Below are 26,486 nucleotides of genomic sequence, written 5' to 3'. Positions count from 1 at the left end.
ATGAAGGCAAACGAGGGGGTCCAACCCGGTAATAGCAAGGTGTACCGGTGCAAGTGGCTGGTGAGTGAACGATGAATTGAGAATCAAGGACCCCAATTGAAATAAGCCAGTGGCTTTCTTGGGTTTTTATCCTGTTAGTTGACCTTGTATGTAATATGTACTTTCATGTACCTACTTCTGCAAATCTTCTAATAAAGTTTTCAATCAATCAAGTGTATGTTAGTGCAAATAACTAATTTGACTACTATTGATTTAATAATAATAATAATTTTGCCATTTAGCAGACGCTTTTATCCAAAGCGACTTACAATTACGAATTACAGGGACATTCCCCCTGGAGTAACTGAGGGCTAAGTGCCTTACCCAAGGGCACACTAGTAGTGGTGTGGCTTCAGGCGGGATTTTGAACTCACAACCTTCCGATCCCAAGTCCAACTCACTATCCACTAGACCAGCGTTTCCCAAACTGTGGGGCGCGCCCCCCCCCCCTAGTGGGCGCGGGGGTACTACAGGGGGGGGGGGCAGAAATAAAAAGATAATAATAAAATAAAAAAAACTGTGGGAATACTGCTGCCTTTTGCAACATCGTACCTGTGTGAGATAGGCTTTTCTGCTGTTGCTGCTATCAAAAGCAAATACAGGTCGAAGTTGAACATTGGGAATGAACTGAGAGTGGCAGTCTCAAAACAACAACCCCGCTTTGAGAAGATTTGCAAGGCAAAGCAAGCACACACAAGTCATTGATCGTAATTGTGATAGGAATGTGTAGAGTAAGAATAGTGATGCAGTAGAAATTAGTTAATGTTGATATGTTGAATATTTCAGTGGCACAGGATCATTTGCCAAGCACTTATGTTCCTTTTCAACCCATAATAAAATATAAAACTATAGTTGGATATATGTGTCTTGTTATTATTAGAAGAGAAAATGTAATGTTTGTACAACTTTATACAATTAATTATATCAATCTAGGTGGGGACCGGGTTAGGGGGGGCTCGAAAATATTTCCAATTACCCAAGGGGGGCCTGATTGAAAAAGTTTGGGAACCGCTGCACTAGACCACCACTACCCCACAACTTTGATTTGATTTTGATTTGATAATGATGTATCATTTATATAAAAAGCCTTAATGTTGAGCCCTGGTATAAGTGTTCTCCAGTGACTTTTGTCCTCTATAAGGTGGTAGTAAGTTCAGGTTTGTGGTGTCGCTGCAAAAAAAGTGCCAGATTTTCCAGCGCGCCATGCACGCATTTCATTACCCGTCTGGGCTAAGCCCCGGATCTCCTACAACCTAAATCCGCCCCTGGTTAGCAATGAAAAAATGTGTTGCAAATACATAGTATTTTGCAAGTGGGGGAGTTTGAATGAGAGAAGTGTTATGGCATTTGGAGAACGTAGTCATTGAATGCATTCTGTATGAAAGCAATGCACAAATCACAGAGAAAGAGTCACAGTTTTGTTCACATGGGTTTCTGCTCTGCTGACTGTATGAAGAGTTGTGAAACTGTGGTTTCAGTATTGGACATGGTGAGTTAGCGACCGTAAAAAGTTGAATTTCAGTTGTGACCCTAAAAACATGTATTGGCCTAAAAATGTAATCTCAAACTAAACAACCTGTGGCAACTGTTCAACTGTTGTGTATAGTATAATGACATTAATATTGATATTACTGTTGATATTGAATAATGATATATAGTGCGTGATCCGAGTTCTTTAACAACATTAGCACGGATTTGTGACACAATATTGCCATCTATTGACTGTTCTTGATAAATCATTTGGGGAAGGAGGATAATCAGATAGCATTTAACAGATGACAGGCAAGATTTTCGCCTGCTAGATTGTAGCGCAGGTTGGATGAGTTGGGGTTAACATACTGACAACAATATGCAACACTCTGGTAATCGGAGCTATGTATCGGGTCCGGACGGGTGCACTCGTGTCATTTACCTGGGATTGGAGCGTTTCAAGCATTTCATCCACTAACCGCTACTTTAGTTTCCCGTGGTTCTGCCTATCGCCGCCTCTCGTCTGCTCCTGGTCCTACACCCACCTTACCTGGGTCCACAGTGTGGACTCCACAAAACACTGCAAACCCTTACAATGCAGGTGCATACAGAGCACTGGATCCTGGAAAAGTTATCAAGTAGGCCCCTATGCCTCTGGACACAGATGGATCGCATTAGCATTGAATGAAAAGGTAACAGCTATGCTAGATAATCCTTGAAACATTACTTATTTAAGGCCATTCAAGTTTGGAATATATGATGGTGTATTGTCAACAACCAACATTCATGTAGACTAATTCATGTCATGTCAGTGAGTCTACATGGACATGGTTGAACCCGGACAGAACACTGCCCTCTCCATGGATAATAATAACACACACACACACACACACACGCACACACACACACGCACGCACGCACGCACGCACACACACACACACACACACACACACACACACACACACACACACACACACACACACACACACACACACACACACACAATCAACCTATTGCACCCACATTTGGCCATTATTAGACTTCAATGGTGTCTGTAGCCTAGTGTGAATGTCCCTTTACTTGAACACTTTAATTAAACATGGTCAGCATTAATTTTCAGATGTTTCGTGAACATTTTAGCCTCTTCTGTGTTTCCAGGCTGTAGTGTGGATCATTCATTGCAACATTTAACCACATTCTCTTCTTGAGATATCATTTAGGCTACTGCTGATGTGTTTTTAAAGTTATTATTGTTATCCAATTTTTGCTCTCCAAACGTCTTAAAATTGACATATTTAGATGAAAAAAATCAGGCGAGCATGCCCCCGAATGCCCCCTAGCGATCTTTTTGGACCTCTGTATTTCTAAAACCCTGCTTCAGACATTATTAAAACTACAGATTATATTTAGAGAGAATGTTCATCTCACGGATGGACAGAAGTCAGACCACAGTATTCAGCATTCTAAGTCTGTAGCATTTGCATGGACCACTCTATTTATCTCAAGTTAAATAACTCAACAGCTAGTCTGAGCTGAGCAGGTCTTCAGTGATAAAACAGACAGACAGTTGACTGTTAGGTGCAGGGTTGGGGTCAATGATAACCTTTCACTATGTCCTGTGTTTGCCCTGTGCCCGGATGGTAAGGACGTTGTGTTGTTTACATACAAGTGGTGTGACTGTGAGACCAGATTTGTCCACACTCAATCTCACCCCTTCTCCATAAATCATAAAGATGCTTCCTGTTCAATTGAATACAATCTCATTATATATACAAATACTGCGTACCCAAAATACAAATATCGTTTTTATGAATGTGAATGTGTGTGTGTGTGTGTGTGTGTGTGTGTGTGTGTGTGTGTGTGTGTGTGTGTGTGTGTGTGTGAGTGTGTGTGTGTGTGTGTGTGTGTGTGTATTCTTTAGACTGTTCAATGTTAATGTTACCTCATCTCACATCCTGTGTGACGCATGAGGCATGCAGATAAACAAGCTACATGGCTGTGGGTCAGTTCTATCTACCAGTGTTATCTCACTATCTGTAACAGGGTCAACATGGATCTATAGTCAGTCTCTATCTATGTTTCATCCTCAATGCATGGACCCGCAGAATGATGTAGCAAAAGCACCCTCTGGTGGTATTCAGCTGTACATGTTGGAGTATGTTCTATTCAAGTGGTGTCAATGGTAATGTCCATGATGAAATCCAACTGTGAAATAAGAAAAGACAAGGAAAACAATAGATGTTTGAATGAAAATGAAACAACAAAAACACATTTACTGAATCATTTAGATCTTCCTGGAGGTCTTAAAGGGGTTACACAGGCTGACACCACCCTCCTGAAGAGGGCTGCTAAAGACACAGGGAGAAAGATTAACTTCAAGGCATTCTGTCTAATACTGGATTGATACTTGTAGTAACATTATTGATTAGCTGATTCATGTAGTTGAACTCATATCAAGAAGGATCTTCCTATGAGGCCTTGCCTATGAGGGATGCAGCCTTCAGCCTCCTGCTCCTGTGCTCCTCTGGGGCCTGGCTCTCCTTGCTGCTGCTCTTCTTGGGGAGCTGTGAAAGTAACAAGTATTACAATAACATGGCAGTGATAGGCCTGTAATGAATTGAATTGGTAAGATACCATCACTTCTAAAAATTGTGTAGACAGATAACATTTCACATTATTGTTACGTTATCACGTTATAATCTTTACAAAAAGTCAAACTTGGACTGGAATGTATGGAAATAGTATAGCAACATCTGGGTTACCTTGAAGCTGGCCTTAAGCTGGCTGATTTTAGGCAGGAATCTGCAGAACCTTCTCTTTCCTTTCGGCTCAGCCTGGACCTTCTCAGCCTCACCCACATACCCAGCCGCTGTCTGAACCTGATACTAAAGAGCTACTAGCCTACATGCTACTGTGGCACCCACCGGTACCAAAGAGCGTGGGGCAGGGGGAACATGTGACATGTGACAGCTGTTAACCATCTCACCCAGGGGGGTCGCCCTGCCTGGCTTCTCCCAGGGGACTGACTCAAGAGAGACCGTGTCCATGACTTGGTGGACCTTGGCCCTTGTTTAAAGATTCACAGTCCGGTTGTAGGTCTGTGAGCTAATCTTGGAGTCCATGGAGGTTCTGCAGCTGGGGGGAGACACTGAAGGAGGAGGCTTTGTGATCTTTTTTCTCCAAACGTTCCTCTTGCAATCACTCTGGTACATGATCATATTCGTCTTATCTGTCCACAAGACCATTTTCCAGAGCTTTTTATGTACTTTTTTAGCAATATGACTAAATATGAAACTATGGGGGATTAGTCATCGTCATATCATTAATTAATAGACAAAACACAGACATATAGATACAGGTCTGTCGATCAGTGGTAGCGGCTAGGGGTTGTTTCTCAAGTAAGTAAACATTGTCTCAAGTAAGTAAACACAGTGGAAAAAGCACTGAAGCCCTTAGCAGACACAGGGGAAATCCAGAACAGTATGCATAAGCTTTACTTACAGTATAGACACAAATGTACAGAAGCAGGACTTATTATGTGTCATTCAACATAATTGTGTACTGTCTAATTGTGCTAAATGAGACATAATAAGTGTTGTCCAGTTTCCTCTATATTATATACAACATTACACCTCCACCAGCCTCCCCTGTTGCACAGTAATGAGTGATAAGGACACCTGATGACAAGGACTACCATTTGAAGATTTTCTGAGATTCAAGTTTAGCGCTTAACACCTCGTGGCCAATCATGAGTAGAAGATACAAGTATATCCAGCTGCGTCCGACACGCGCTTCACCCGGACGCATGTCGACCCATTTGGATGTTCCTGCGTACAGATTTGGCGCCTTGTCTCTGACGTATTTCTCAAACGTGTACGATGCATTATGGGATACGCAGTTCTTAGCACAGCTGTAGAATTATCATTGTTCTCCTGTTTCTATGGAAAGTGTACAGTTATTTGCTGTTTAACCCGTTGGTTTTTCATGATTCTCCCTCTCTCATGTTACCATGACACAACTATTATGATTATTTCTTGTAACACTTGGACTATGGAATTGGTAACGTTGCTAAAAAGCTTGAATATGAAATCAATTAGGTATTTTTGAATACTCAAGTGGAAATGGTAAAACACAGGTCAGCATTACTTACGGCCTCAGGGGCCTCATTTATTAAAATACGTAAGCCTTATTTATAAAACGGGCTGAGATGGTTTAAAGTTGCGTACGTGCTTCCTTCTATAAATACCAAATATACTTGGAATTGAACAGGTGAATGAGGTTTGTATTAACGCCCTGTGATAGAGGCTCAATTATAGCGGCTGAATTAAGACAAGTGCTATAATATAGGGTAGGCGTTCGTCTGGAAGCGGGAGAGGGCAGAGAAGAGTGGCTTCTCGGTAAGTTGCGTTTGTAACGTTTGATCATGACAACTAACCAGGCACATGCTTATACTCAGTACTCAAGTTGTAAAAGAAAATCAGGGGGGATGGTGGATTTTATGGTGGATTTTACGGGGGTTTTCTTTACCATGTAAAGGATCCTGTGATCATCCACCACTCTTGTCTTCCATGGACGTCCAGACCTTTTTGTGGTGCCGAGCTCACCAGTGCGTTCTTTTTTTCTCAGAATGTACCAAACAGTTAATTTGGCCAGTATTAATGTTCCCACTATCTCTCTGATGGATTTTTGTTTTGTTTTTACAGCCTAAGGATGGCCTGTTTCACTTGCATTGAGAGCTCTGTTGACTACATGTTGTGCGTATACAGCAACAGCTTCCAAATGCAAATGCCACACTTGGAATCAACTCAGACCTTTTACCTGCTTACAGTTTTTTACGATTGCTAACTCACCATGTTCAATACTGAAACCACAGTTTCACAACTCTTCATACAGTCTGCATTCGTAACACTCATGTTGGCCAATGACTTCATTCATGTCTCAAAAGAAGCTCGTTCAACCACACACTGGCAACAATGTTCACTCAGAAGCATACACTGTCATTCATAACATTCTGACTTACAAAACACTAACAACAGGGAGCATTACATAGTTTTCACGATTTTCACAAGAATGAATATTTCATTATAAAAATTGTTTGATTTATAGTAATCATAGACAGAATAGTTGACTGTACAACTGTAAAGTATTAGGCAACAAGAATGAATCAGAAATGCTTTTTTTGCTTCTATCCTTTATTCTATGTTTTGCTTCTATCCTTTATTCTATGTTTTATCCTTTTTTTTCAGTATCTTTGCAGAAAGTAAGTTACGGTACATTTACTTCAAAGTACACTACATTTACTTGTGTAAAATGAAAAGTGAAAAATAAAGTGGAAGATGCAAAGTTCAAACAAAAAAGAAAAACAGAAATTCCAGGGCTACAATACAATAGCAATCACACCAAAAATGTCTCACTCCTGAGGGTTTTGGTCCACCCTCTGGTCTGCATCTGGTCACATCTAATGTCTTCCCTGGCAATGCATCTAGTCTATTTCATTTCATTGTATATATTCTGCTAATATTTTCTAGACATTTCAATATGATTACTGCAAATAGTGAAAATACCACCGCTCATCCTTTATCAGACTTTGCTGAGGTTCTGGAACTGAAGAGTATCAATAGAGTGCAAAATAACAGCATCTGCACACTCAAACACTGTGCAAAAAAACAGTTTATTGCGAGCTTTCTGCAGTATGTTAGCAATGAAAAAATGTGTTGCAAATACATAGTATTTTGCAAGTGGGGAGTTTGAATGAGAGAAGTGTTATGGCATTTGGAGAACGGAGTCATTGAATGCATTCTGTATGAAAGCAATGCACAAATCACAGAGAAAGAGTCACAGTTTTGTTCACATGGGTTTCTGCTCTGCTGACTGTATGAAGAGTTGTGAAACTGTGGTTTCAGTATTGAACATGGTGAGGAAGCCGGAAGCCAGGGTACTAAGTACCTTCTCTTCCAGTTGTTTGTAGTGTTGCTGCTGTCTTCTCAAGTCACTCCGGTCTACTGAGTGCGCTTAGCTAGTCCTAGTTCTGTTGGTTCCTTAGCCCTCTTCCCCTCTACAGACTTTTGCCACAATGTGCTTTCTCCCTATCCCTGTTCTTCTGACACTCAGGAGGACACCCAGATGCTACATCCCCCTCGCAAACCTTCCAATCTCATCTACCCACCTCTTTCTACTGACCATGACTTTATCGCCGCAGGCGGTCTCTGGAATTGCCAGTCGGCGGTCCGGAAAGCTGACGCTATCTCAGCTTATGCATCTCTTATGGCCCTCAATTTCCTTGCTCTCACTGAAACCTGGATCACACCAGAAAACACAGCTACACCGGCAGCCCTCTCTGCCGCCTACTCCTTTTCTCATTCCCCTAGACCCTCTGGTCGAGGGGGAGGCACAGGACTCCTCATCTCGCCCAAGTGGTCACACACTGTCCTTCCCCTGGCACACTTGTATCCTCCTTTGAATTTCATGATGCTTTTGTCTCCTCCCCGGTCAAACTCCACATTGTTGTCATCTATCGCCCCCCAGGCCAACTCGGTGTCTTCCTAGGCGAGATGGATGGCCTTCTCAGCTCTTTCCCTGATGATGGCACTCCGCTCGTACTACTAGGTGACTTCAATTTCCAATCTGAGAAGCTTCTCTCATCTGGAGTACTTGACCTTCTCCTCTCCTTCGGCCTTACCCTGTCCCCCTCTCCTCCGACTCATAAGGCAGGCAATCAGCTCGACCTTGTCTTCACCAGATCTTCCCACACTTCCAACCTTACCGTTACCCCTCTTCCAGTTTCTGATCACCACTTAATATCCTTCTCCCTTCCCCTCAAAACTTCCTCTTCCCTCTCAGCCTCTAACCACTTAAGACCCTCTCGTCGTAACCTACGTACCCTGTCCCCCAGCGCCCTCTCTTCTTCTGTCCTATCCTCCCTACCCTCTGTCGAATCCTTCTCCCTTCTATCCACTGATGCGGCATCCTCAACCCTCCTGTCCGCTCTCACCTCATCCTTCGACACCCTCTGTCCACTAACCTTGAAGCCAGCTCAATCCTCTCCTCGAGCTCCCTGGCTCTCTGAAACGCTACATGCTTGTAGACTAGAGCTCAGAGCAGCTGAGAGGAAATGGAGAAAAACTGGCCTTTCTGATGACCTTAACCTCTATCACTCTCTCCTTGCCAACTACGCCCCCTCGGCATCAGCTGCTAAAACATCCTACTATCATTCAAAAATACATTCTTCTGCCTCTAATCCTAGAAAACTGTTCTCCACTTTCTCTTCACTCCTTAATCCACCTCCTCCCCCTCCTCCTTCCTCCCTGTCCGCCGATGACTTTGTCACCTACTTTGAAAAAAAGGTGGACGACATCAGCAGCACCTTTCTCCCCCCACCGCTCCCTCCTCCCACTAACAATGCTAACACTGTTCCCACTAACAATGCTAACACCCCTTCCAAACTCTCCCCTCGACACTCGATCTCTGGATTGTCATCTTTTTCCCCCCTCTCCCCCGATGAGATTCTCACACTTATCACATCAAAGCGGGCAACCACATGCCCTCTTGACCCCATCCCCACCCCTCTTCTCCAATCCATTTCCGCCGACATCCTTCCTTACCTTACCACCCTAATCGACTCCTCCCTATCCACTGGATCTGTCCCAGCGGCCTTCAAAATAGCCAGAGTCAAGCCTCTCCTCAAGAAACCTACCCTTGACCCATCATCTGTCCACAATTACAGACCGGTATCCCTTCTCTCCTTCCCTTCCAAAACCCTTGAACGCGCGGCATCTAAACAACTGACTGACTATCTCCGGAAGATGGATCACTTAGACCCCCACCAATCCGGCTTCAAGGCTGGGCATTCCACTGAGACTGCGCTCCTTGCTGTCACGGAAGCCCTCCACTCTGCCCAAGCTTCCTCCCTCTCCTCTGTTCTCATTCTCCTTGACCTGTCTGCTGCCTTCGACACAGTCAATCACCAGATCCTTCTCTCCATCCTCTCAGACCTGGGCATCTCTGGCACCGCACACTCCTGGTTTTCTTCCTACCTGGCGGGCCGCTCCTACCAGGTGACCTGGAGAGAATCGCTATCTTCTCCACGAACCCTCTCCACTGGAGTTCCCCAGGGTTCCGTCCTAGGGCCCCTACTCTTCTCCCTCTACACCAAGTCTCTTGGCTCGGTAATCTCTTCACATGGGCTCTCCTACCACAGCTACGCAGACGACACTCAACTCTTCCTGTCCTTCCCCCCGTCTGATGTACACGTGGCAACCCGTATCTCAGCATGTCTCGCTGACATTTCAACTTGGATGGCTGACCGCCATCTCAAGCTCAATCTTAACAAGACCGAGCTCCTCTTCATCTCCGGGAAAGCCTGCCCTCTCCAAGACTTCTCCATCACAGTGGAGAACTCTACTGTAACCCCCTCCCTGACAGCCAAGAACCTTGGAGTGATCCTGGATAACCGACTATCCTGTGCGGAGAACATTGCAGCAACGGCTCGCTCCTGCAGATTCCTCCTCTACAACATCAGAAGGATACGACCATTCCTTACCAGAGAGGCAGCGCAACTCTTGACCCAGGCACTGGTCATCTCCCGCCTGGATTACTGCAATGTACTCCTGGCTGGGCTCCCCGCTTCAGCCATTAGACCTCTGCAGCTCATCCAGAATGCTGCTGCCCGGCTGGTATTCAACCTCCCCAAATACTCGCATGTCACCCCTCTCCTTCGCACACTGCACTGGCTCCCGATAGCAGCTCGCATCAGATTCAAGACCCTGGTGCTTGCATACCCGGCAGCTAAAGGGACAGCCCCTGCCTACCTGAAGGAAATGGTAACCCCCCAAACCCCTGCCCGCTCACTCCGTTCCTCCACCTCGGCTGGCCGACTGGCCCCACCTCCTCTACACAGCAGTCGGGCTGCCCGATGACGTCTCTTCACAACACTGGCTCCCCGCTGGTGGAATGAGCTCCCCACGGCTGTCAGAACGGCAGAGTCACTACCCATCTTCCGTCGTAGACTGAAGACCCATCTCTTCAGGTTACATCTTAACTGCTCCTCCTGAGACATCTTCTGACCCTCACCACTACGTCTCCTAAAGACACCCGCTTTCCCCTCTACTGTGTCCCTAAGAACTTCTATTGCCCCCCTTGTACTGTTTCTCAGTTTCTCCAGTAATATAAAAAAATTAAAAATAAAAAGTTTTAGTAGAAGGCGATAATAGGGAGAAGGTTTTTCCTTCTATCAGTGGCCCCGGGCCCGAGCTAGAGTACTCTTCCTGTCCTTCCCCCCGTCTGATGTACACGTGGCAACCCGTATCTCAGCATGTCTTGCTGACATTTCAACTTGGATGGCTGACCGCCATCTCAAGCTCAATCTTAACAAGACCGAGCTCCTCTTCATCCCCGGGAAAGCCTGCCCTCTCCAAGACTTCTCCATCACAGTGGAGAACTCTACTGTAACCCCCTCCCTGACAGCCAAGAACCTTGGAGTGATCCTGGATAACCGACTATCCTGTGCGGAGAACATTGCAGCAACGGCTCGCTCCTGCAGATTCCTCCTCTACAACATCAGAAGGATACGACCATTCCTTACCAGAGAGGCAGCGCAACTCTTGACCCAGGCACTGGTCATCTCCCGCCTGGATTACTGCAATGTACTCCTGGCTGGGCTCCCCGCTTCAGCCATTAGACCTCTGCAGCTCATCCAGAATGCTGCTGCCCGGCTGGTATTCAACCTCCCCAAATACTCGCATGTCACCCCTCTCCTTCGCACACTGCACTGGCTCCCGATAGCAGCTCGCATCAGATTCAAGACCCTGGTGCTTGCATACCCGGCAGCTAAAGGGACAGCCCCTGCCTACCTGAAGGAAATGGTAACCCCCCAAACCCCTGCCCGCTCACTCCGTTCCTCCACCTCGGCTGGCCGACTGGCCCCACCTCCTCTACACAGCAGTCGGGCTGCCCGATGACGTCTCTTCACAACACTGGCTCCCCGCTGGTGGAATGAGCTCCCCACGGCTGTCAGAACGGCAGAGTCACTACCCATCTTCCGTCGTAGACTGAAGACCCATCTCTTCAGGTTACATCTTAACTGCTCCTCCTGAGACATCTTCTGACCCTCACCACTACGTCTCCTAAAGACACCCGCTTTCCCCTCTACTGTGTCCCTAAGAACTTCTATTGCCCCCCTTGTACTGTTTCTCAGTTTCTCCAGTAATATAAAAAAATTAAAAATAAAAAGTTTTAGTAGAAGGCGATAATAGGGAGAAGGTTTTTCCTTCTATCAGTGGCCCCGGGCCCGAGCTAGAGTACTCTTCCTGTCCTTCCCCCCGTCTGATGTACACGTGGCAACCCATATCTCAGCATGTCTCGCTGACATTTCAACTTGGATGGCTGACCGCCATCTCAAGCTCAATCTTAACAAGACCGAGCTCCTCTTCATCCCCGGGAAAGCCTGCCCTCTCCAAGACTTCTCCATCACAGTGGAGAACTCTACTGTAACCCCCTCCCTGACAGCCAAGAACCTTGGAGTGATCCTGGATAACCGACTATCCTGTGCGGAGAACATTGCAGCAACGGCTCGCTCCTGCAGATTCCTCCTCTACAACATCAGAAGGATACGACCATTCCTTACCAGAGAGGCAGCGCAACTCTTGACCCAGGCACTGGTCATCTCCCGCCTGGATTACTGCAATGTACTCCTGGCTGGGCTCCCCGCTTCAGCCATTAGACCTCTGCAGCTCATCCAGAATGCTGCTGCCCGGCTGGTATTCAACCTCCCCAAATACTCGCATGTCACCCCTCTCCTTTGCACACTGCACTGGCTCCCGATAGCAGCTCGCATCAGATTCAAGACCCTGGTGCTTGCATACCCGGCAGCTAAAGGGACAGCCCCTGCCTACCTGAAGGAAATGGTAACCCCCCAAACCCCTGCCCGCTCACTCCGTTCCTCCACCTCGGCTGGCCGACTGGCCCCACCTCCTCTACACAGCAGTCGGGCTACCCGATGACGTCTCTTCACAACACTGGCTCCCCGCTGGTGGAATGAGCTCCCCACGGCTGTCAGAACGGCAGAGTCACTACCCATCTTCCGTCGTAGACTGAAGACCCATCTCTTCAGGTTACATCTTAACTGCTCCTCCTGAGACATCTTCTGACCCTCACCACTACGTCTCCTAAAGACACCCGCTTTCCCCTCTACTGTGTCCCTAAGAACTTCTATTGCCCCCCTTGTACTGTTTCTCAGTTTCTCCAGTAATATAAAAAAATAAAAAATAAAAAGTTTTAGTAGAAGGCGATAATAGGGAGAAGGTTTTTCCTTCTATCAGTGGCCCCGGGCCCGAGCTAGAGTACTCTTCCTGTCCTTCCCCCCGTCTGATGTACACGTGGCAACCCGTATCTCAGCATGTCTCGCTGACATTTCAACTTGGATGGCTGACCGCCATCTCAAGCTCAATCTTAACAAGACCGAGCTCCTCTTCATCCCCGGGAAAGCCTGCCCTCTCCAAGACTTCTCCATCACAGTGGAGAACTCTACTGTAACCCCCTCCCTGACAGCCAAGAACCTTGGAGTGATCCTGGATAACCGACTATCCTGTGCGGAGAACATTGCAGCAACGGCTCGCTCCTGCAGATTCCTCCTCTACAACATCAGAAGGATACGACCATTCCTTACCAGAGAGGCAGCGCAACTCTTGACCCAGGCACTGGTCATCTCCCGCCTGGATTACTGCAATGTACTCCTGGCTGGGCTCCCCGCTTCAGCCATTAGACCTCTGCAGCTCATCCAGAATGCTGCTGCCTGGCTGGTATTCAACCTCCCCAAATACTCGCATGTCACCCCTCTCCTTTGCACACTGCACTGGCTCCCGATAGCAGCTCGCATCAGATTCAAGACCCTGGTGCTTGCATACCCGGCAGCTAAAGGGACAGCCCCTGCCTACCTGAAGGAAATGGTAACCCCCCAAACCCCTGCCCGCTCACTCCGTTCCTCCACCTCGGCTGGCCGACTGGCCCCACCTCCTCTACACAGCAGTCGGGCTACCCGATGACGTCTCTTCACAACACTGGCTCCCCGCTGGTGGAATGAGCTCCCCACGGCTGTCAGAACGGCAGAGTCACTACCCATCTTCCGTCGTAGACTGAAGACCCATCTCTTCAGGTTACATCTTAACTGCTCCTCCTGAGACATCTTCTGACCCTCACCACTACGTCTCCTAAAGACACCCGCGTTCCCCTCTACTGTGTCCCTAAGAACTTCTATTGCCCCCCTTGTACTGTTTCTCAGTTTCTCCAGTAATATTAAAAAAAAAAAAAAGTTTTAGTAGAAGGCGATAATAGGGAGAAGGTTTTTCCTTCTATCAGTGGCCCCGGGCCCGAGCTAGAGTACTCTTCCTGCAACGAATAGTGGACTGCTGATTCACATGCTTAGTATTCAAATGTATTGATTGTAAGTCGCTTTGGAATAAGGCGTCTGCTAAATGCCAAAAATGTAAATGTAAATGTAAATGAGTTAGCAATCGTAAAAAACTGTAATTGATAAAGAAATAATGAAGGAATAAATAGCCCACACTGGCCCATGAAACAGCTTTTGAGTCAATTGTCTAATTACTTTGGGTTATTATATATAAAAGAGCTATAATTCATAAACCCTTCCTTCAATTTGGATGTGAATACCCTTAACCTAAAGCTGAGAGTCTGCACTTTAAGCCCAGTAAATTCTGTTGGAAATCTCATATAAGATACGTTAGATCCAAAGTATCAAGGAGTATTGCAGTATTGTGCAGGGCAAAACATATTCTGGAACAGAGGATGTTGTATACTCTATATTGTTGTCTTGTCTTACCCTATTTGAGTTACTGTGTGGAGATATGGGGAAATGCATATAAAAGCACTTTAAACCCATTGATTACACTACAGAAAAAAGCTATGAGGATTGTACATAAGGTCGGATATCGTGATCACACAAATAACTTGTTCCTAATGTCAAATGCCTTAAAGCTCATGGACTTATTCAAATTTAAGTTGGACTATACCAACTAGTGGACATATTTTAGATTGGAGCAAATCGCATGTGACTAGATTATGTAAATGGAAGGTAGAGGTCTCCCCGAAATGTCCATGGTCGTAGTGATTACTGCGCCATTATACTACCAAAATATAGTTCTCTCTCCTACCCAACTGTATAGCCTATACAATGAGTATGTGTACAGTAAGACATTTGTTTTACTTCCTTTGAGTCGAAAATAATGCCTGTGTATTCAATAAATACAATATTTATAGAATTCAGTATTCTGTGAACCAATGAATGATACGAGAATTGTATTACGTGCGCAGTAATACTCAGGTTGAGAAGCCCTACAAATAACCTGATACAATTCGTATCGCAGACAGTTGAGATTTGAAAGAAGTCACTGTGTAAGTACATCTAAGGCGTTCTATGAGAAAATAGAGCTAGCTACATGATGTTTATTACCTTACATGCTGCTAGATAATCACTGTGAAAGTAATTAAAGAATATAAGCTTTTAATTGAGCCACACGAGATGGTTTCAAGTCCAGTTGCCAGTTGTGATTTTAGCGAGCTAGTTTAGTGAGGCCGCCTGTTCTAACGCGATGTTTACATTTTCAATAATATTAGCCAGTTAGTAATTAATAAATCTAAAGCAATGAATTTTAACTGTAGACTACAGAAGCAACGATGACTCCATTAGCTAATTTATGAACTACAAAGTGGTTGTTAGTTAGCTAGCTAAGTCTTGTTTCTTGCCTCGTGCAGCACTTTGCGCCAGTATGTGGTCACGACTGTGGTCACGACATGTGCTCGTGACTGTCTTTAATTGTGTTCCAAATGTACACGTGGTAGTCATGTCAAACTTTGCTATGTTAAAATTGTAGTATGAGAAGTTTAATTTGTGTGTTTCTTCCAGTTCCATTCCAGTTTTAACCCAAACCCTAAAATGACGGGTCGAGCCAGAGCAGGATCGAGGGGTCGTGCACGCGGTCAAGAGACTGGGCCACCAGGGGCGGTGTCGGTGAGTTCATTAATAATCCTTATACACATCAATACATATTGTATATATATATATACCAACATATTGTAGGAATTAACTCTGCCCACAGGATTTCGCCGTTACGCATGTCTGTACCAACATGGCTGTATGAATTTAGGCTACTGTAGGGTCTTGATGGTCAAATCTTATGTAAATGTATAAATTAAAATGTGTGATGTGAGAACCCCTGATCTTGGAGAGAGCAACAGCAAGACACAATAATTTGGGCAAGGGTGATCACAAAATGTCAGAGGTTTTCCGGTATGAAGATTTTATAAATTGTGTAGTGTATCCTCGATATAAATATAATAGGATGAGAATGGATCAGGCTAAATAATCCTATGATGGCATCTCTGCCAGAAGACAACAACTGTAATGCTGAATTTATAAGGTCACTATTGTATTCTGTCCCTGTAATAGTTTTTAGGCATATCATTAATTCAGTTCTGACTGTATTTGAATGCTCTTGCACTGCTAATTGAGTGGTTAAGATTACTTCACTTACCTTTATGAGTTTTCACAGTAATTTTGTGGAGTGTTGTTGATATCAGGGTATCCGCGGTGTCTTGAAAAGTATTAAAAGTTGATAAATCAATTTTGGGAAAATCAAGACCCTTAATAAGGGTGAATTTTGTTGGTATTTTTCTGATAACCACAGCTGATCTGCAGCTGTGGTTATCAAGTGTATGTGCATGCAATGATTGTACCCACTTAGATAGCCGTTTCCATTTACACCTGTCCTTTCATGTAGACACAATCACAATATGGACAGTATCTGGATACACAATGTTTTAATGCAAGGTTTAAATGGGGTCTCGGTGTCCACCCTGAGGGCGGGGGGGGTACATTAATTGGGTGTAAGGCCCTGCAACAGTCTAGTGTCCTGCTACACAAACGGGAGATGGGGATCCTGCGTTATGAGCCATTGCTGGTTCATGTGACCTGGTTTGCACAAGGTGTAGCCTACTTACAGTTCACATAAAAAGGTAAAGTATGCAGGTTCCCAGAGAGCTGATCTGTGTTGTGGTAAATGGTAATTTATTTATTGTGTTGTCTGTTTCAGAGTGAAAAGCCACGGGGCTTTGCCAGGAACCTTGACCCAGAGAGGATCATCGGCGCAATAAACAGGAGTGGTGAACTGATGTTCTTGATGAAATGGTGAGTCTCACATGCACAAATGCCGACCTTGTACTTGTTGTCCCCACTCAAATCACACATTCACGCGTATTGCTTTTTGTAGTCACTTTGGAACCCAACTTTGTTTGGAACCCAACTCTACATGGCAATACTTGAAATTGGGGGTGTTCATGATTAACAGTTATTAGATTACGTCTAGTGATCGCAAGGTCGGCAGATCGTTGGTTCGAACCCCGGCTGGCTACATGTCGAGGTGTCATGGGCAAGACACTGAACCCCAAATTGCTCCCAATGAGCAGGTCAGCACCTTGCATGGTAGCTTGCCACCATTGGTGTATGAATGGGTGAATGAGAGGCCATTGCAAAGCGCTATGGAATAAGGCGCTTTAAGTCAGTCCATTTACCATTTAGATTAACCGTTGACTAGAAATGTAACCGGTTATTCTTATTGATTGATTTGATTCATTTAGTAAAATAACATTGGCAGATGGTAGTGGGTTGATAAAACCAGAGGTGTAAGTTTGATAATAAAAAAATGTGACTTTCTGCTGGGTTTTTCCCTAACTGAAAAAGGGTCTTAGATGGGGGTCAGGGGAGAGTTATGGCTGCTAGGGGGGTTTTAGGACGGCTTTTAAGGCCCATTCCCGATTCCCTTCCCTACGGCTCGTTTTGGAGTGCTGCTCACTTTGGAGCCAAGGCCTCTGAACAGAGCCACAAGGCGTAGGTAGTGGTTGAAATCTTTCCCAATTAAATGGGACAACCCTTCAAGACCCTGATGGGTCATCAGTAGTGTCATAGAAAAACATTGACGTTAGTGATTAATTCACAATTTAAGTTTTACACTATCAATCGATCAAACACGTCAAATCAAGTCATCAAATAACAAATAACAATACTTCATTATCAGACCATGACAGAATAACAGTGCTCTGTAGGCTATCAACTGTGCTCATACCGTGCCAGTCTGCACTGATATAGGACAACCGTGCAACAACTTTGTGGCTTTAGTTAAATTCGGGTGTCATATGCCATCAAAGGGGGGAAATACGACATGGAAATATGTCAAAATGCATGACTATCATGCCCAAATCAGCCGTAAAATATGTAACATTAGGTAGATAACGTTAGTAGACACGGAGCGCAGTTTTAGTTTAATAAGTGCAATAGCGTCATATGCCATCAAAGGGGGGAAATGCGACATGAAATGTTAAAATGCACCACTATCATGCACAAAACATGTAACGTCAGATAGATAACATTAGACACAGAGCGCAGATTTATTTTTATGGAGTTCTAAAATCCGATATGACAGGAACGCTGGAGAAACAGCCGCTGTCCATGTTATTAGTCAGCTACATGATATAACCCATCAATAATATGGCATAATAACAACTGTTCGGATTGCGTGTTTTGGTTCAAGAAGTGCCATAGCTATAGCTTCATGCCATCGAAGGGGGAAAATGCGACATGGAAAAATGGTTGTGCTTGTTATAAAGAAAAGGTCTATAATGCATTGAAAGGACATTAAACTAAGATAATAATATGGTTATAATTTTTTAAGTAATTACAGAGAAACTAATAACATTTGTGGTTGTCTTCCACATTGCCTAGAGCAAAATCTGATTTCTGATGATTCGCAAGGCATCCTGGGAGGTAGGGCCATGGCTCTGAATGTAGTCTTGTCATGAAAAATCTCCAAACAGAGCCATACTCTAAATGAAAACAAGAATTGGGACACCCCTACACGTGAACGTTCAAAACTGAGCCGAAGGGGTGTAATGGGATTGGCCCTAAATGGTCGATTCTGGTGGCTCGTAATGAATACTGGACATTATTCACAGACAATTTGATTGGCAAGTTTTGATTTGATTTACGTTGGCTGGTATACAGGCTATATGGTTTTACATCCATACTATAGAATTACTAAAACTGAATCATAACCCATCCCTGCGTACTCCCTGCCTTTTGAAGTCCTCCTTACTACCGTACTTTTCATAATGCACTTCCAACTTTTGTTTACACTTATGTGAATCTGCCTTTTTATTAGGGACATTTTCAGAAATGTCTTAAATAAATACGCTTCTGTCCTTGCTAATTTGTAAGCTTTGGGTTGCCATGGAAATGAGAGCATGACTGACATGATGGAAGTTTATCAAACTTGCTACTAAAGGTCTATAATTAGTATGAGTCCTGAGCTATTCTTTTTCTCCCTCTGCTCTACAGGAAGAGCTCAGACGAGGCTGATCTGGTTCCGGCCCGTGAGGCAAACACTCGCTGTCCTCAGGTGGTCTTATCCTTCTATGAGGAGAGGCTCACCTGGCACTCCTTTCCTGAGGATGAGTCACAGTAGCACCCCATCACCTGACAAATGTCCCCGTGGCCCTGTTCCTGCCATGTTTTTCTCTAGATTACTACATAAGTCTGCTCAGTTTTCTACAGCTGCAGTAACTTTTTGAGAAGACCTCCAATATGAGGCAGTCTTCTTTTTTAAATTCAGTTTCCAAATGTTTGTGTTGTAATACAAATCTGATTGTTAAACCTAAGAATGAAAGTTATGGTTTGTGGAAATGCAAATAAAAAGACAAACAGAAAGAGATTGTCAGGTTGATTTATTTTCCAATGAGGAATAGGTTTAACACCCAATGTGACATATATGTATTTCAGATCTTTGCCACTAGGGGGTGGTATTTAGAAAACAATGTCAGATGTGTTCTATGTGGTCTATTTAATCTGTTTTATATCCCCCATAATTTTTCTTGAAGGAGAAATGGATCCGGGTTCTTATGGGTTAAACATGATCATGTTTATTAAGACCCAGCATGGCCAAAGTGCCATTGTCAAGATGCCTTTCAGTTTCATGTCAGCATTAACATGTTTCTCTCTGTCTGTCAGTATGGGAAGAAGGAAGCAGGATATGTTGACCATGTTCCCCCTGGCTGGGACCAGTGGCATGCCCTGGTGAGTCCTACACCATGCGCATACACACACACACACACACACACACACAAACAAAATGCCTTTGTCTCTTGATAACAAAAAAGTGTTGCTTTTTCTACATTTCTGACACCCTGGAGCTGTACTTAAATGTACTTCAGATTCAGATTATTGTGTACTTGGTGTACTTTTTTTTCTTCTTTTTTTTTGTACTTGGTGTACTTTGTGTGTGTGTGTGTGTGTGTGTGTGTGTGTGTGTGTGTGTGAGCAGGTTGGGAACTCGTACGTTTGCAGTCATATCACCACATCTTGTGTGTAGTTGCATGATTTGGATCTGCAACAGGTGCTTTTTGATGACATGATCATGAGAACTCTAAACTCTAGAGTTCTAAACTCCATAAGCTGTATGTACAATACACACACACACACACACACACACACACACACACACACACACACACACACACACACACACACACACAGTTATACAACTTGTACTTGTAGTTAATGAGTGTCAGATGGTTGTCATAGCAGCTGTCATAGAAAAAGAACAGGGAAACCAAACTGTATATAAGTTAAAATAGCATCAACACTGAAACATCAGGAGAGCTTGTGATCAAGATGATCTTTTGTTCTATTAAATGTGCAACATACAAAAGCCTGTACATCATAACTTTATTTAGCATGTTTTGTATAGATAGTCAGTGATCAGTCTTTCTGTCAGGCTAATGTATTCCACCAGTGATATGTCCTCATGTTCTGTACAGCCTGCTCCAGGAAGCATGAGCCAGCTGCTTGTCATCATCATGTGACAGTGTTGTTTCTGCTTCGCCAGCTTCCATGCTCAGGATTTAACAGCCCCGCTGGCCTTTTTACCAGCTTGTTCAGAGTTCATGTCAGTTAAATTGTCCCTCACTATACATCATTGCTTAATATAGCCATATTTTATATCGTCACCTTCTTAAAATAATGGCTTATGTCACTTTTGAGGAAAATTATGTTTTTGCCTAAATGTCATATAGATTTGGTTCAGTTTATTCCGTTTTTCGCAAAACTTGAAAATATGACGTACGCCATTATTTTAAGAAGGCGACGCTATGGTTATGAAGCTGATGCCTTCATCCAAACATGAACCTGTCATGTACGTGGCCCGTGTAGGATTCACCCAAAATACTGGTGTTTCCCATCCCATAGTCCAGCCAGCTGAACGATCTGATTCTGACCCACTTTCCAGACCAGATGTATTGCACTCGTATGAGTATTGAGTAATGAACTATCCACATGCCTTAGTTACAATCCTTTCTGTTAATTTGTGGCAATTAGCAGATGCCTTTATGCAAAGCGACTTACAACAAATACATTTGTCTAAGTAAGTGAATCGTCTATCCATCAGTCATCATAAGAAATAGTAAGCTATGCCAAAACCAGTTGCCAGGACTTGATTAAGCATTTCACTGACATCCCTCTCTTATCATCCCTCGTTTCAGCTGAACAGGACCCTTAATTTCCTGGACAACAAGAGCCCGCAGCGTTCTTCCTGATGCTGTCCCCCCCCGGCCTCTCACTCCCCCTGGACCGCAGCCCCACAGTACCAGAAATCATTCGCCGATGTCAAAGCTCCTCGAGATGGCAGCTTTGACAAGCCAGGGAAGGTAAGCTTTATAATACACACACACACACACACACACACACACACACACACACACTCCTAAACATCCTGTACACACACTGAGAACCCTCTGTGTATAATGGCATAATAGTCTATTAGTGTATATAGTAACATACCTTTTGATTATGGCAGATTTTAAATTCCCTTCTTTATCTGGTCTGCCTCTGTGCAATGTGTGTCATGTGTCTCAGGACAAGCACTGGCTGCTGCGTCAGCCCGTCAACCCCATGCCCAGCAGCTCGCTGGACTTCCTAGACAATGCCTTCAGGAAAAGGTACAATAACCAATCACCCCTCTCCACTGTTCCTGTCAATCAAATGTTTTGCATCCACTTGATAATGGTATTGCATTTTTTGCAATGTGCTACATCAATAAAGGCTCAGGTTCAAATTTGTTGGCAATATGTAATAAATGCATTGGAATTTATAGTCACAAGCTCTCATTAAAAGTACACACATACAATCCAGTCCAGACATGAGCAATAATCTACATCCTGAAACAACACCTACAGACAAAAAATCACAGGTGCATTTAAGTTCATGAAGTTAACCTGGTTGGTCAGAGTGCATTCTCTTACGGTATTGTTTCGGAATTTCTAGTGGAGTTTGTAATTTCCCTGTGTTCCTGCAGGTGGCAGACTCTTCTGTCAGTGGATGACCTGGTCGAGGCGCTGGTGAAGAAACTAGAGGACCTGAAGGAGCTCAACAACACCTACATCTTCTACACCTCAGACAACGGCTACCATACTGGTGTGTGTCTCCACACGGTTCTGTCTGTCTGACCCTGGTGTTGTTCATGCTCAGCGTTAACCCTACTTCGGGCTGGTGATTAGTGGAACCAATGGGTGTTTCCATCTTTGTTGTTGTGTACAGTGCTGTAACGATCGTTTTTTTGGTTGGGTGTTTTCTCAGGTCAGTTTTCTCTGCCCATTGATAAGAGGCAGCTATATGAGTTTGACATCAGGATCCCCCTCCTGGTCCGTGGGCCAGGCATCAAACCCAAACAGACGCTGCCGGTGAGCTCCCACCTATGCATCCGTCCCTCCAGTCTTCCGTACATTCCTTTTTGTTTATCCATATTTTTAAGTATCCATTCATCCATATACACCTATGTGATGTGTGTGTGTTCTTTCAGGCTTCAGTGTTGAATATTGACCTGGCTCCTACCCTGCTGGACATCTCAGGCTTCAATCTCTCCCACGTCAACATGGACGGACAGTCCTTCCTTGCTCAGATGGTAAGAGGACCAAACAGAACACTCTGTTTAGTTTACTTTTAGTTTATTTATTTGCATATGTGCAGTTATGGAAAAAGGGGGGGGAAAAACAGACCAAAAGGGCTTGTTGTAAATTTGACTTACAGTATTTGTACCCTCTAAAATGACACACACTCATTCTCTTTTTTCCCTACAGGCCCCTTCATTGCGTAATGGCACGGTACGGCCATACTTCCTGGTGGAGTACACAGGAGAAGGACACCCCGCCCCAGACCCTGAATGCCCAAAACTGGGACCCGGCCTGTCTGTGAGTGGGTGTATCTTCACCCCACTGTTACAGTATTATCCACCTCAGTCTCTGGTTTATCTCACTAAGTAAGACATGACTCACCCCTGTCTGTCTCTCTCTCCCTCCAGCAATGTTTCCCTGACTGTGTGTGTGAGGATGCCTATAACAACACCTACGCCTGCGTCAGGACTCTTGTTGAGCACAACCTACAATACTGCGAGTTTGCTGATAGTGAGGTGTGTGTGTGTGTGTGTGTGTGTGTGTGTATTTTCAGGCCTATGTGTGAGTGTTGCTTTTATTCCTATACCTCAGATTAGTACTTTAAGAACCCAGGAAGACTACCACCACCATACACGTTGTGTGTGTGTCTCTCACTCTCAATTCCCTGTCCTCTCTCTCTCTCTCTCTCTCTCTCTCTCTCTCTCTCTCTCTCTCTCTCTCTCTCTTTCTCAGTCATTTGTGGAGGTGTACAACCTGACCTCGGACCCCCACCAGATGGAGAACATTGTGAAAAAGGTTGACCCTGCCCTCCTGCAGACCACGAATCAACGGCTGATCAAGCTGCAGTCATGTGAAGGCGACAGCTGCCGCAACACCAAAAAATAACCAATCCACCAACAGGATGGGCGGGACCCCAGCTCTGTACCCGACACTTGAGGGGGTAGAAGTGGCCCTTCACCAGTTATTGTTTCATCCCCCTCCCTAATAATGATAAAGGTTAGGATATTCTACTGTGAGCATTCCTGTTGTCATCTGAGGAGAGATGTTAGGGTTTGGGTATCTGAATTATGCTGACTCATGTCATAGTTGGGGCCAGGAATTGTTCCTGGTCAGGTCACATGTTCAGGGCAAACTCCTTACTCACCTTACTCATAGTATGTGGATGGGCTCCACTCTGCCTGCTCTCAGCCTATCCTGGTACTATGAGATCATTTTATAGGCAGACATGCAGTTGCACTGTATAGACTCCATATTGTTATTATTTTCTTTCCATATGAGTACAGGGTCTGGAATACAATCAGAACCTTTGACCCACTAGAGACATTTAAAAGTGTCATAACCTTACAGAGGAAGGGGTTAACATTGCATGTACTCAATCAGTTTTGACCGTACAGTACGTAACCCAAAGATAACTTGTTGAGGATGAAGTTGCCCCAATGTTTATTTAAGGCCAAGTTTTCTTACCCTACAATGGATAAGGTTTGATTTTGGGGAAGGAAAGGTTATCCTAGATGTATACACAGGGGCAACTGCAATTTGTAGCAGGTTTACCAGTCTTCTCCCATAGCCTTTCTGCCTTAGAAGGTGAATGCATCCTACATTCTGTTTTTTAGCACTTTTACAGGGAACGAATGATGAAAGAATTGAAAACTGAACAAGTCCCTTGCTTGTCTTGTATTACTGTGAACCCATACAGGACTTAGTAGTTGTCCTTTATTTGTTATTTTTGTGTGCAAAGTGTCTGAGAGAAGGCAGAGTCTGCCATCATTTTCCTTTGTCTTGATTTTATATCACTCTGTTCAAATCATTTTACAATCTTAGTATTCATGAAATGCAATTGCCATGAGGCCTTCAATTCAATTCAAAGAGGGAAATTGTCCAGGATGTTGATTGGACACATTTGTTTGTGTGTGACATTTTCAAACAGCTGTTTTTTTTTACTGAATATTGCCTTATGGAAAGGAAGATATTGTCGATATATGGGGACTTTTTAACGTATCAAGGGACTTTTTCAGATTCTAACCTTAAATACGAATGAAGACATGATTAAATCCATGTGCCTTGTCTTTTTGCACTGACGCAGCTTATTCCTTTGTTCAATGTGAATGTGGCTGCATTGTGAGAAATCAATCAATCAAATGTATTTTGACTGCATTCTTGGTACATTATATAACACCAACACATGATTATTTATTAGGCAACATAACAGGAGAAATGTCAAGCCAACATGAGAGACAGGAGCACTGCATTTATACAGGATGTGTCTGTGTCTCAGAAGTCAATATGCAAGTTGTATTCATCATACAGTCAATTAATGCAGATGAACACATTTCAGACCAGTATATTCCATTTGTAAACCTCTATTCAACAATGGTAACTGGGTGGTGATTGTAACTGTGAGTAGAGTTCTAATTACATTGACACTTGGGGCTATCCTGAAAATAGTCGGCTGGACCTATGTTAAAGGGGGACATCCAGGTTTTGTACCCAGTACTCCGGCAAGTCTTTCCCATTCAAGTCCCTTGAGTCTGGCTTAAGCAGTGGCTTCTCAAAGATATTTGTAGACTGTCTTCTCCTCCAGTGTCTGAATCTCCAACTTCACAGGGCATTTGTAGAAGTGGGAGAGCAGTGCCTCTGTGTAGCCAATCAGGAAGTAGAATTTCTGTGGGGGCAGTTTCTGCAGCATCAGAGCACATTACCTCGCCTCTTTATCACAAGCTCATTGGCCAGACAGTTATGGAATGTTCCGAACATGAAGCGTCGCACAAACACATCCTCTACTGTACGATCAGCTGCTCCTCCCTCCCCTTTTGATTGAAAATTGATTGATTGATTGAAAACCTTTATTGTCCCCAATGGGGACATTTTGTTGTCAAACAGCTTAGTTAGGGCAGACAGAAAACATTCAATAAATAAATAAAACAGTGCAGGCTCAATAAGTAAAAAGTGCAAGATAAAGTGCTCAAGTGCATGTATAGTCCAAGTAGCAGTCTTAACGGCCTCTCAGCTCCAGGTCTCCCCCACCCTGCAGGGCCTGGTTGTAGAGTCGGAGTGCAGCTGGAATAAAGGACTGTCCAAATCGTTTTGTACTGTGAAGCTCTGACAAGTCAGGGTGCATGATAGCGTCGCGACCGCGCACCGGGATTTAGGGGATTTATACAGGGTGCATGATAGCGTCGCGACCGCGCACCGGGATTTAGGGGATTTATATGATATAAGGATGAGCTGTTATGTGGCAAGCGTGACGCGGGGGGTAACCAACCCCAACCCCCCCCCCCTCCCCCCCTCCTTATAGCAGCGAGAGGCCCTTTCCCGTTTTCGTGATTTCGGCCTCCCGTAAGAGAACGAACGGGCTCGGGAGAGAGAGTCACGGGCCCGCGAGCGCGGACGGCCCGCGAGCGCGGACGTCCCGGTCGCGCGGTCGCGACGCTACGGAGGCCGAAATCACGAAAACGGGAGAGAGAGCAGCGGGCCCGCGAGCGTCAACGTTTCGTGCGGTCTCACCGACGGTACGGCGGGGTCACCCTAAATCCCTAAAGGGCGCATGATAGCGTCGCGACCGCGCACCGGGATTTAGGGGATTTATACGTGAACAATCATCCTAAACGACACTTTTGACGTCAGACTTAACAAGCGGATAACAAAACAGTCTCCCTGCCACTTTTTTGGTAAACAGCTCAGGGATGAGGCTGGAGAAATGTGACCACTCTCAAATTCATAGACGGAGCTATGGATGCAAGCACTTGGCTCGGCCCGGCCTCAGATGTGTGCATCAGAGTCAGAGAGACAGGGGTGATGCTCTGGAATTTTTGTTCTGCAAACAGCTTCTCGCTGTGAATCTAGAGAATGAGAAAAACCAAACCAAGCACACAATGATGTTCCCGTACCAGCATATTTACAAATAACAAAACGGTCACACTTTACATTGTGTTGTTTTTATACCTCCTTTTATACCATTGTGTTGTTTGTAATAC

The 26,486-nt window shown here is 44.5% G+C and overlaps 1 protein-coding gene across 1 annotated transcript; it reads left to right on the top strand.

Moving 5' to 3' along the window:
* On the top strand, positions 1–23,877 carry LOC308150361 (N-acetylglucosamine-6-sulfatase-like; the record flags this gene model as incomplete). The annotated part of the gene is given in 12 exon segments (XM_080523205.1): positions 1–60; positions 19,577–19,642; positions 21,106–21,145; positions 21,148–21,167; positions 21,169–21,270; positions 21,479–21,561; positions 21,918–22,036; positions 22,199–22,302; positions 22,422–22,523; positions 22,699–22,809; positions 22,920–23,027; positions 23,245–23,877. Coding segments are annotated over 12 exon segments (1,068 nt in total). The 3' UTR covers positions 23,398–23,877.
* Positions 23,878–26,486: the final 2,609 nt, after the last annotated feature.

This window comes from Nansenia antarctica, assembly GCF_963989245.1.
Source record: "Nansenia antarctica genome assembly, chromosome: 2".
Lineage (NCBI taxonomy): Eukaryota > Metazoa > Chordata > Actinopteri > Argentiniformes > Microstomatidae > Nansenia > Nansenia antarctica.
This window is presented reverse-complemented; position numbering and strand designations above follow the sequence as displayed.